Raw genomic sequence first — 12,887 nt, forward strand, 5'->3', positions numbered from 1 at the left:
CTTAAGGCATCTGATTTTATCCGAATTTACATTTGCACCCCACCTCGTTAATCGGTCCGGTGTATACTTGCAGGAGGATCTGTCTCTCAGTTACTGTTTTTTTCTGTACTTACATTCCTTATTTCACTTCTCTATCCCCTGGTTTAGGGCTCAACCTACCTGGTTTTCTACTTTTGCGTGCACCTTCTTTTTGTTCTTGAGTAAGCTAGGATCGTTTGACTTTACTATAATTATATATATATAAGATATTTACTCCTAAGGGCTTTGTTATATTGTTATAGCTTGGATAGGGACTTGTCTTGATGATGCGAACTGACATAGCACAGAACCCCCGGGGTAAAAGGGTTGTGAAGGTTCTCTGTTTCCAAAAGTAACGACGGAACAAAACAAGCACTTGCAAAGCCAAACGGCTGCCAGCCAACACCAGACCTTTTGGCTGTGTCAAAGCTTTTGTTTTTATTTGAAGGTAGTGATCACTTGGAGTCTTGGTCCACGGTACACTCATTTTAGATACCCATTAGATAGTTCACCCCTATATCCATACAACAAAATGAAACGAAGATGCTTTAATTCCAGTCCTATACCCTAGAAGGATCAGAAACGCTATTGTGACATCCAGCCCACAACCCAGAAACCTCTGGGATTATAAGGGTAGAAATGATTAGCCGAAGTGAGAACAAAGAAGCTGTGGACCACAAGCGTAAGTGTCTACCCATAGAACAATACATAAATACAATAAATCCTACTGACCACTACCTTCCCTCATCATTCACTCACCCAATGTTCACATTGGTGTGCAAAAGTATTCTTTATGTGAAGACATTTCTGAAATGCAGATCAAGGATGAGGGAGAAGGAATAAGCCTGGAAATGTTTTCTGAAATCTGTGATTCGTAGACTTCCACATATTTTTGGGAGGAATGTTTAAGGGTTCCATTCCGAGTTTAACCTATTTGGATGGTAAAATACAATCCTGGTGTCTGCTCCTCCCGTACCAGATATTTCACCAGGTAATTACTCATCAGGAAACAGGATGAAAATGGAGAACCACCAGGGGAATTGTGTGAGCTGATACTGATTGATACCCAGAGTAATTCTACATTTCGCAATAGGCCACGTATATTCCATTGGAACTGCTCCACTTTGAAAATTACTGATATCTGTGCTAGTGCAAATATCAGGTGTGAAATTGCCAATGCAGAACTACCGCATGTCCTAACAGAACACTTCAGTTCTGTGTTCCTGCTGGAAGTGCAGTAGTGTAATGTTTGAACAGATCCCCCCCCCACCCCAGGATATAGCGGCTTTTGTAAAAATGCTGCGATTTCTACAAAAGTGCCGATTTCGTGGGCACTTTTGTAAAAATCGTGGCATTTTTACAAAAGTGCCGATTTCGCAGGAAATCGCGAAATCCTGGAGGGTCGGTTTAGATCGCATCTGGTAAATAACCACATGGGTCGGTACCCATTTAATCTGTCATGGCCGTTGACTCCTCCTGAACATAAAAAAACAGAAGACTGGGTGTCATTTTGAAAAACTAAATTGAATAATTTGATCAGCAGTACCAGATTTAAATTTTTTGTAAATGCATTTTTGGTGCCCAGACAAACTTTTCATTTTTATTGAGCAGTCACAGCTGATCAACCTCATCTCAACCTATTTTTTTAGCCTTAAAATGCTTCACCGCTGATCTGATCCATTCAGAGGTGTAATGGAGCATGAAAGGACTGGCATTTACTACTTTCTGTATGGTTGTAGAAAGTATTTGTTGGAAGATAAGGCAGGTTTTCTGTTTCCTGGACTCTCAGCTTTTTGCAGCTCGAGGAATTTTATTTTATTTATTAATTGAATTTATTAAGCGCAACAGCTACCCATGAGGGTTTCCCGGCGCTAAGAGACAGATCGACAACATAAGGCAGAAGATTTTAGAGATCAAAGAGCCAGGTCTTCACCGCTCTGCGAAATCGCATGTGACAGTTTTCCATCCGTAGGGCCAACGGAAGTGAATTCCACAGTCTGGGTCCTAAGTTCGCAAAGGAGCTACCACCCATTCTGGTAAGTTTGAACTTAGGTACATTAAAGAGATGATGGGATGAGGAACGAAGATAGCGAGCTGGAAGGTAGGGGTTGACAGGGCCTGAAGGTAGAGGGGTGCTGATCCAATTTTGATCTTATGCATAAAGCTCAAAGCTTTAAACTTTATCCGGTTTTCAACACGAAGCCAATGCAGCTCTCTCAGGCGTTCTGTAATGTGGTCACGTTTACGACAGCCACAGAGAAGCCGAGCTGCAGCATTTTGTACCAGCTGAAGGCGCCGTGTGACGGCCTTTGAGGACCCCAGATAGAGCACGTTGCCGTAATCCAATCTGGAGGTCACCAGGGCATTCACAACAGATCTCTGGGTGTTTTTGGGGAGCAGCCATCGTAGAATGGTGAAACAGGTGGCTGTGACTCTGTTGACCTGATCTTTCATGGATGCACAGCACGTGCTCCTGCGCAATATACTTACCCTCATTCCCCTCTCCCGTTTTTTCATCCTTTGCCTCACCTTCTCCTCCTCCTTTGAAGTGACACAATGCATTGTAAATGCATAATGAACAACCAAAATGATATGACCTATTTTAATACTGGTTGGTGTTTCAGCAGATGGCAGCAGGGAGTTGGAGCCTGTAGAAAGACAAAACCTTTGTGCTTAGTAGCAGAGCCGGCCTTAGGCATGTGCAAGCTGTGCACCTGCACAGGGCTGCCAAATCCCAGGGGCTGCCACGCCAATATATATCCTTAATATAATAATCCTCTGAGGATGGATACATATTTGCGTGGCGGCCCCAGTGGCAGGGATTTGGCAGCCTCCGGCTCTGTTCCACTTCGAAATACCCTGACCCCGCCCCCCTCTTCACTGGCCTCCGCTCCTCTTCCGGGGCCCCCTACCTACGCTCCCTGCCCAGGGCCGCCATGAGCCTAGAGCCTCCCTCCTTGACCCCTAGTCTTGGACCTCTCCCCCTGCCGCTGCCTTAGGTCCGTGTGACTGCTACGTCGCAAACAGGCCAGAAGCCACCAGTTTGTGCCCGCAGTCCCAAGGTCAGGTGACCTCTTGTTGATATTTTTGCCATATTCCTGTGCACAGTCTTAGCCAGTTAATGTAGTTGGAATTGTTTATCTTTAAAGTTTTGCTCTGTCTGGTGATTTTTAAAGTTTTTCTTGACACTTTATGTGGACTTGTATTTTCAGTTAGTTTCGCCATTTCCTGTCGTTTTTTACTGCTCCTGCTGTTCCCCAGCTTGCCACCCTCCTGCCTCCTTGCCAGACCCTCCCACCTCCAAGGGATACTTATATGAGGCCGCTGCACGGCTACTGTGAGTAGCCCTTGACCCCTGGTATTGCACTGTAACTACCGCTGCCTTAGCTGCATGTGACTGTCGAATCGCTAGCAGCCCTGAAGTCACCAGGTCGACCCTGCAGTCCAGAGGTCAGTTGACCTCTTGTTGGTGTTTTTGCCATAATCCTGTGCACTGTCTTAGCCAGTAACTGTAGTGATATCGACCCTGGACATCGCCAGGGCAACTCCCATAGGCTACAAGATGAAACACCACGATGCACCAACAGACACGGAGGCAACAGTACCATTAAACTCAAGGAATTGATCAACTGCACTATCTCCGCCGACGAAACCATGGCGATTATGCAACACATGAATTTCCAGTTCTGCACCAACGAAAACACCACCATCAGTGGCACCTTTGCGTATAGACTGCCACGACCACGAACCGGCTTCAGCGACAACATCACTGAATTCATCATCCCACTTGCTATCAAATGCAAACACTACGTCTTCGTGGGAGCGCTCAACTTCCTCCTGGAAGACTCCACTGACACCAACTCCTCAAGCTGCTAGTCACTGACACCATGCACAGAGCAGGACACATGCTGGACCCACCTTCAGAATTAGATGCAAAGTCACTCCGCAACAATGGACCAATGCCCTCAGCACCACACAGCCCATAGACACCACCAACTTGGATCAGACAGTACAGAACGTCAACGACTGGCTCACCAGCACTGCAGACCGAGTCACTCCTGCAAAACCCTTCAAACAAGACATCTGGTACACCCTGGAACGCAGTACATTAAAGTGTAGGTGCAAACAACTGGAAAGAAGATGGCGCACCAGCAGTAACCACACCGACAGAGCCACCTTCAAATCAGCCCTCAATGACTACCACTGACAGATCATAGTCACAAAAAAAGAGGTCCTGACCCACCGGATCGATACCAGCGCCAACCAAGCCAAGGAACTCTTCACCATCGTCGGATAGTTCACCTGCCCATCAGCCACCAAAAACTCTGTCCCCTCATCACAGGACCCCTGCGACGCCCTAGCCGACCACGTCCACAACAAGATAGCATCCATCTGTAAAAACTTTGATCCCCAACCCTCCAAGCTCCCCAGCCTCCGATCGACCACCACCACTGACCACTCAATCGCCGCATGGGTACAACTCAGCTCACCGAACACAGACACTCTTATAATCCCCATCCACTCGGGAGCACACAGTGACCCCTGCCCCCACCAACTCTTCAACCTCTGAAGAGACGAGATCAGCTGCCAACCCACCACCATCCTCAATGCCAGGATAACCACAGCCACCTTTCCCAATGCCTTGAAACATGCCAAGGTCAGAAACCCTTTTCCCCCCTCCCCTCAAAAAACCATTAACAGACACCAGCAGGCTCCAGAATTACCGTCCCATTTTTCACTGCTCCCGTTCCCCGCCAATGTCCTGGAGAAGGTCATCAACCTCCAACTCACCGAACACCTGTAGAGTGACAAATTACTGGACCCTTCCTAATCAGGCTTCAGAACCAAACACAGCACTGAGACAGCTCTGATCGCCATAACAGATGTCATAAAGCACCCTACTCAACAGAGAAGAATGAGCTTCCCTGGTCCTGCTTGACTTTTCCGCAGCCTACATGGTCTCCCACCACACACTCATTGATGGCCTACTCCAGGTTGGTATCACAGATGTCGCACTCCGATAGATTCCTTTCTCACAGAAATCACCCAGAGAGTCCGCCTCCCTCCCTTCACATCGCAAGCAAAGCACACCATTTACAGCATTTCCCCAAGGTTCATCGCTCAGCTCAAACCTCTTCAACGTCTACATGATACCACTGGCAGACATAGTCAGATCACATGACATTAACATCATCTCCTACTCCGAAGACACTCTGCTCGTCCTCTTATTCTCAGCCAACCCAACCTCGACGAAGACCAACTTCCACAAGTGTATGAAGAACGTCTCAGCCTGGATGAAGGACAAGTGCTTTAAACTCAACACGGACAAGACTGAAGTTCTGAACTTCGGCAAACACACTCCTGCTGGCTGTCTGAACTCCGACTCAACCCTACGCCGAAAGACCACGGCCGCAACCTCTGCATCATCCTCGACAGCGAACTCTCCATGAAACGCCAGGTGAACGCCGTCTCCTCACCCTGCTTCCACATACTTCACAAAATCTTCAAGTGGCTCCCCATCAGCACCAGGAAGACGGTAATATAAGCCCTTATCACAAGCCGTCTGGACTACTGCAATGCACTCTATGCTGATGCCACCACTGAACTCCTGCAAAACGCAGCAGTCAGACTGATCCTCAACCTGCCCAAGAGAACCTACATCACCTAGCACCTGAAAGACCTCCACCAGGTCCAGAAGAGATGCCTTTTCAAGCTCCTGAGCCACAGCTAGAAAGCCCTCTGCAACCATGGACCCATCTACATGAACCAACACCTGCAGTTCCACTGACACCCATCTCCCCCCGAACCTTAGCTCTGCTCACCTCGCCCACGCACGGATCCCTCGCACACGTTGCTGCTGTGCCGCAGGACCTCCTTCTACCACCTTGCTGCCGAGGTCAGGAACACCCTCCGCACTGCACCCTTGCTGATAGACTTCAGGAGGGGACTCCAAACCTGGCTCTTAAACTAAGACCTGCAGCAAGCACCTGGTTACTCTCTAGAATGACAAGCCACACTATACAAGTATGACTGATTGAAGTACGACTTTGTCTTTAGACTATTACACTTTCAGTCTGACTTTTGCTGTGGTTTACACCTTGTGTTCATTCCCAAACTAACTTCCTTCCTTCCTTCCTTCCTTCCTTCCTTCCTTCCTTCCTTCCTTCCTTCCTTCCTTCCTTCCTTCCTTTCCTTCTTTCCTTCTTTCCTTCTTTCCTTCTTTCCTTCTTTCCTTCTTTCCTTCCTTCCTTCCTTCCTTCCTTCCTTCCTTCCTTCCTTCCTTCCTTCCTTCCTTCCTTCCTTCCTTCCTTCCTTTCTTCCTTTCTTCCTTTCTTCCTTTCTTCCTTTCTTCCTTTCTTCCTTTCTTCCTTTCTTCCTTTCCTCCTTTCCTCCTTTCCTCCTTTCCTCCTTTCCTCCTTTCCTCCTTTCCTCCTTTCCTCCTTTCCTCCTTTCCTCCTTTCCTCCTTTCCTCCTTTCTTCCTTTCTTCCTTTCTTCCTTTCTTCCTTTCTTCCTTCCTTTCCTCCTTTCTTCCTTCCTTTCCTCCTTCCTTCCTCCCTCGATAAAAGCTGCACCTGTGGCTTGTTTCAACTACATGGTTGTGCCATAATTCCCTATATTCGTTTTTTAAGGGCACACCAAACCAGTTTCAAGTTGCCGGTCTTTTAAGCAGCAGTTCTAAAACAGATGGGTCTTTAGGGTATATTTGTTGATGATATCAAAAAGGAATCTTGCAAAGTTGAGTTGGAAAATGAGTCCAAGTGGAAAGGTCTTTTACAGAAAAGTTTCTTCCACCTTTGAATGTCAGTGCAAATAAGAAGTATTTGAGATCAACGTATCTTTGCCCCTAACTTGTGAAAAAAATAGAATCGAGATTATGGCACCTCCTGGTAACTGAACCAGTGTAGTGATCTTCTCGTCTTGGAGGTGTCATCTTTCCTTTTCAGGCCCAGTACATGCCATATAGCAACATTGTGTTCCTTCTTTATCCTTCTAAATAGATGTTAAGGTAAACGAGAGCACAAGGCATAGCCCTTCTTGATGCAGGAGTTCAGAAGTGCCTCAACCACTAAGGCAATATGTGATGTGAAAAGGGCACAGTGCTTTAAGTCCGTTGAGCTAGACCAATGCTTTTGTTTGGAAGTCAAAATAAAACTGGTTTCAAAGTTCACTCAGAGATTCTCATGTTTCCTGGACTCACTAAGGCTCGGAAGAGGTTAGTGAGGCAAGACATAATCTGCATTTCTTCCTAAAAGAAGTACATTCTGGTTGAGAACAATTTAAATGCAAGAAATTAGCCCAAATCCAGTATTCCCCTTGAAGGGTACGAATTCAAGGGTTTACATCTGTAATGTTGTCATTTGAAAATGTAGTATAGACATGAATATCATCAGCAGACTATTGCATTGCTTCTGGGTTGATCTTTACACAGGCAAAAATGGGCTAGGTATACATTAGAGTAGGAGTGACCTGTGGAAAAAACAAGTCTACTTTCATCTGTCAGGGGAAAAAAGCTTAAAAGTATTAACACCTATTAGTACTGTGTGCATTTGCAAAAACAACTGATGACAACCGCTTCAAAAGATAGTCTGTGGGTCACGAGGAATTTGGGAAATGTGCTCATCATATAGGCAACACACAAGCCAGTTACTTCATTATTAGAACGAACATTGGATCCTTAAGAGAAAGTAAGAATACTCAGAAGAAACTGCAGAGAATGTGGATTAGTACATTTTTCCATTCCTTTTATATATTTATTCATACATTGAACCAGTGGACTTTACAGAAAGAGATTACCCTCAGTTTTGATGAGCGAAATCTTGTGCAAAGTTGCCAAATAGAAACAAAAAGAAGCTACTGTAAGAATGTGTACTGAAAATGGAATTATGTATTATGGTTTTAAAATGTTGATAATTTGGAAGGGATTCCTACAGCCTGCTCCTACCAAATTGTGAGCAGAGATCCATTCACAATCCCGTTAAAAGTTTACAGATTCCTAAAATGGGACCGTACATAGTAAAAACCTATTTTGCGTTAAAAACACATCTATTTGGTGAATCTTGACATGTGGGAGTGCCAAATAGTTGTATTAGCAGGCCCCAATGTTGGCTGAAAATTGTGAATTTAAGTGATGGGTTATGTTGTAATACAGTAACTCTCAAGCAAATTCAGCGAATGTTCAACAATTTGTAGCAAAATGGACACAAAGTAAAATGTTCCTCTCCAGCTCGACTTGTTACTTGGGATACCATTTGTTTTTCAGGTCTTGATGGTGGTACCTTTTCGGGAGTCTGCCTTGCGTGTGGTGCAGATACTTATCAGCCTCTTAGAAACAAAAGGTGGAAAACTAGATGTGAGTAACAAGAAAAGATTTAAGGAGGAATTTGGTTCAGATCCAGACGATAAACCTCCGAACCTGAAAAGACCAGAAGATTATGAAGCTGTGTTTGCAGGCAATGTGGATGACCATGTCCGGATTGGTAATATATTTATTACTTGCTTTATATTTCAGACAGAGAGTGACTAAAGATGCCATTAAAATTAGAACGGTGCAGTCTCATGGTATTAAACTTAAATCCAGTAATAGTCCAAGGACCACAATGGGCTCCTTGAACCTTCAGTTGCAGTGTTTTGAATGCAGGAATTCTTTTTCATCCTCACATGCACAGATGGTCATAGTTCCAACCTGAACTTTATTTCCTTACACCCTGAAATTAAGCCTTGAACCAATTTACAGGTCCAACCGTGAAAAGTCCACAGTAGTTTGTTTTCTCCAGGTTTTTCATGAGTAGGTTACCCAACAGAATTCTTTTTGCATAGTATCATATGGCACATAATGGACAGTTATCATACTTATTCAGTCTGCACATTTTTATAAGAACATATTGCTCTCCTGTCTTATTTATGGCATGTATTACTCTGGTACCATGTACATCTAACATGCAGTGGTAATTTTCTTGCGACTTGTCCTCATGGAGGAGGATTCCTCCTGTCTGCTGGTGTACTTGTTTCACATTCCTAATTATGCGTTTGTGTACAGGCTACTTTAAAAATTGTGATTCCTATTTTCCAGCAGGTGAATCTAACTGGTCACTTTGCAATGCTTAGATTTACCAACTCAATACATGTATTGCAATTTTAATTGAGCTTCTTTAGAGTTTGAGTAATTACTGAATTTGATAGTTTTCTGGGGATCAGTACAGCCTAAATGGCTCACCATATCTAAGAAGGAAATATTAGAGTTTGTCACTGTTCTATTTGAATATTTAAATGCTGATACTTTCTAACACCAGGAAACCCTTTAAAGTGCCCAAATAACTGGGTCATTCCAGATGCGTCACATGGGAAGCACCAGGAACTGTATCAACAAATACTTTTGAGCCTAAATCTGCTCATAGTTTTACAGTAGCCTAATCATAGAGAGATTGCCACAGAGTATGCTAGCAGATTATTGCCACCTTGTACTATTTGCACTCTGAACATAATCCACTGCTAAGTTACACACACATGAGTTCATGACAGACGATGAAGGCTCAACACCAGTTTGTCTTCCAAATGGTATCTGCGGAGCCCACAATCAGCTGATGGATGGGGTTGGTACAGTTAATCTGCGGCAATATTGTCAAATTCCCCCTAGAAAGTTGGTAGTCTGGTTCTGTTTGACCCCATTTGCCCACTGCATAGGGCACACTGGAATAACTGTTTGATCATTTAATGCCTAGTTTTGCCTTGTTGCAGTAGCACTAGCACTAGGGGCAGGGGCTCCAACTAAACATCACTTAAATGCCAACCCCCAAAAAGGGAATCAACTTTCCTGTGGGGGAACCAAATGGAAAAGTACATTTAAGCCTTTACCTACATTTTATTTTGCGGGAAACATTACTTTGGCCCTCGTTTCCACTGGAAAAAACTCAAACACCATCAATACAGGGAAAGGCAGGTGTCGAACTATGAATAAAAGCCACCATAGTCAGCATCATGCACTTTCTAAGACCTTTGTAGAAAACATGGAAGGTAGGGTTTTGTACATTGTTGTAGAGTGTATCTTGGTCTGCCAGATTTGGATTTTATTCCATGTCAGTGTCCTTGTTGTAGTGCTGTCCCTGTTGGTGGTGCATAGATCTGCTGTTTGTGAACTTGTGGAGTATTTTAATTGGACTTTGGGTTAGAGCATGTGCAATGCTGTGGGTTGTTTAATCCAGTATGAAACTTGGTTAATGTAATAAACCGAAATACTTACCAAATAATAATTATAGCATGTAACATATGAAACGTGTTTTCATTTAGTATATTTCTTGCTGTTTTAAAGTCTCGGAGAGTGAGGAAAGGGTGTACATTTTCTCTTGGTGCAATCATGTTTACATTTTAGTGTGCTTGAAGGGAAGTGTACGTTTTGCAAGCCAGGTTGCATGCTATACTAATTGATTGTTGTGGTGTGTTAAAGTGTCTACATTTCTTGGGTATGCATAGTTCTGAACGTATTGTCTTGGAGTCCTCTAGTGAATAACTGGGCAAGGGCCCAGGGGTGCTAGGTGTACATGTTTCTTTACTGTTTACATTCAAATGGATTATTGGGAAATATAGTCGAGGTGCTAAATATTAGAATAGAATAGGGTGGTCTGTGAGTGACTAATCCAATGCTCTGCACACTGAGTGAATGGGCAAGGATATACAGTGTAATGAAATTCACCTTTGGCCTTGTGTTTTGCCTGGGGGGGGGGGGGGGGGCATTGTTTCCTAAAGATGCCCGTGGTATACTGGTATATATCATGAATGTTATTTGCCACCTTTATGATTTTGGTCCAAATGTACTTGCCATTAGTACACTTTATCGCATCCTTGAGTTTTTTTGTCTTTACTGGCTGTATTTAACACCAATCTTGGGTTTCTTCAGAATGTGGCTTTCTATGTTCTGCCTATGTAGGGTCCAATCCCAAGCCATTTATGAGGCAAGTGGCTTCTCTACGCCAGATACAACTCTCACACAAGCCTAAACTGCTGTTATCTGGTGAGCTATAAAATCTGGTCTCACTGTGAATATGAAACGGCCATGCTTAACAGGAGTTTTGGTGATCTGTTCTTCATTCCCATTAACTAGAAATCCTAAAGTAAGTTGATTTAGATATAAATTATAGTGCAGTTGTTTCTAGGATTGGAGGTAATGGGAAATCGTAACCTCCCATCAATAATTCACGTGGTTTTTGGAGGTTGATGGTATTTGTATCTCAGGTGGCGGGCTAAAAAAACATGTTGCTAAAGCTATTTCCTCCCACTGCTAACAAAGAAGTAGTAAAACACAGGGAAATCGAGTGCAGTTGCACTCCCTCTACTCTCTCTATCTCTAAAGCTGCTCCCCCCAACGAAGGATGGATATGTTGACAACTCAGTATCAGGACGGCAAAGTATGCTACTAATGCTTCATGTGTCTCAGCAGCTTAGTGTTTATCAGCAAATATATTTTTCTTCCTAAATAATTGTTACCCTCTGATCACTTAGTTATCATGTTTTTTGAAACAGGAGTCTCCATTTTACAGAAGAGCATGAGGTTATATGCTCCCTTCTATTCGTCTGACATCATCATCGCCTCGCCTCTTGGTCTCAGGACCATCATTGGAGTTGAAGGAGAGAAGAACAGAGATTTTGACTTTCTGTCCTCGATTGAAGTTCTTATTATTGACCAGGCTGACATCTACATAATGCAAAATTGGGAACATGTCTTGGTAAGTCTTCCTGGTCAGTTTGTTGTAAGCATGCCCTCAACTAGTGAATCTTGAAGTAAATGTTTTGATGTGGGTAGCATTTATTTGGTACTAAAAGGTTTGTTTATATTGTGCTTACGATTGGTATCATTAAAATAATAATACTACCATGTGCACTTTGGTATAAAATAGACTTCTTTTGATTACTTTTTTTGTAAAGGGAGCTAAACGCTTGCCGCTGGCTAAACGTGGTGAATGGCAGACCATGAGTTTGAGTCCCAGTAAGGCTGATTCCGCCTTCCATCCTCTGAAAGGTCATAACATTAAGCACCAGTAAATTGGATAATAGTATCAGTTTTCATTTACAGCACTTAGAAACAGCAGAAGTGTAATATGAAGCCCTACATAAAAACATGCCATTGTTGTACTATAATTAGTAATTGGTTGTAAATAAAAGTTGTTTTTACATCTTTTATCTATACAGGAGTATGGAGGTTTCTGTTGGGCGCACTCTCGCTCTCAGCTTACAAGCATTAAAAGCAATTTTTCATTTCTCTGGAAGGTGGGAAATCAGTTAACATATTGGCTAGAATTAAGTCTGCATGCATATCAGTCTTGGCTTCTGTCTAAGGTTTGCATCGAACTAGGAATGATTTAGCCTTCTAAAAGATGACACAAGTTAAATTATCAAACAGATAAAACCTCTGTCTGTTTTTCTGCACCTTACTTAAATAGACAATAAGGAAGTGCCAGCTACCAAAATCAACTTAAGGCAACACATTTCCAATCACTTTTTGATTATAAATTGGTGCCAAATCTTCAATCAAAACTGGGAACACCTAACACATGTGGTGCACTGGGCAAGTAGAAATCTCACATTAGTAACCAACCGTAAAACATTTGGTTAGCAAATACAACGGACAGGGCTTCTCATCCTTGGCCTACTCCTATGCATGCAGGGATGTATGGTAAGGAATAAAAGTTTATATGTTTCAGTGTCTATCCCTACTGTTAATTGTGGTTCGGTCTCCGGAGATGATATCAATCTCCACCCATATGATGTAATGACTGGTTGAACCAAAAATGCATACAAGGGACTGTAAAAAGCATTAAATAGTCCTGTCCCTGGTACATGATTACACCTGACCTGTACATTACGAACGGGCAACTTG

General features: G+C 43.4%; 1 protein-coding gene across 1 annotated transcript in view; it reads left to right on the forward strand.

Moving 5' to 3' along the window:
* The window catches only part of UTP25 (UTP25 small subunit processome component), a 157,171-nt gene that overhangs the window by 109,139 nt on the left and 35,145 nt on the right, over positions 1–12,887 (forward strand). Inside the window, exons 8-9 of the mRNA XM_086927824.1 lie at positions 8,280–8,496; positions 11,534–11,736. Coding sequence (XP_086783950.1) covers positions 8,280–8,496; positions 11,534–11,736 — 420 coding nt within the window. The remainder of the gene's footprint in view (positions 1–8,279; positions 8,497–11,533; positions 11,737–12,887) is intronic.

Source organism: Lissotriton vulgaris, chromosome 6 (genome assembly GCF_964263255.1).
Source record: "Lissotriton vulgaris chromosome 6, aLisVul1.2, whole genome shotgun sequence".
NCBI lineage: Eukaryota > Metazoa > Chordata > Amphibia > Caudata > Salamandridae > Lissotriton > Lissotriton vulgaris.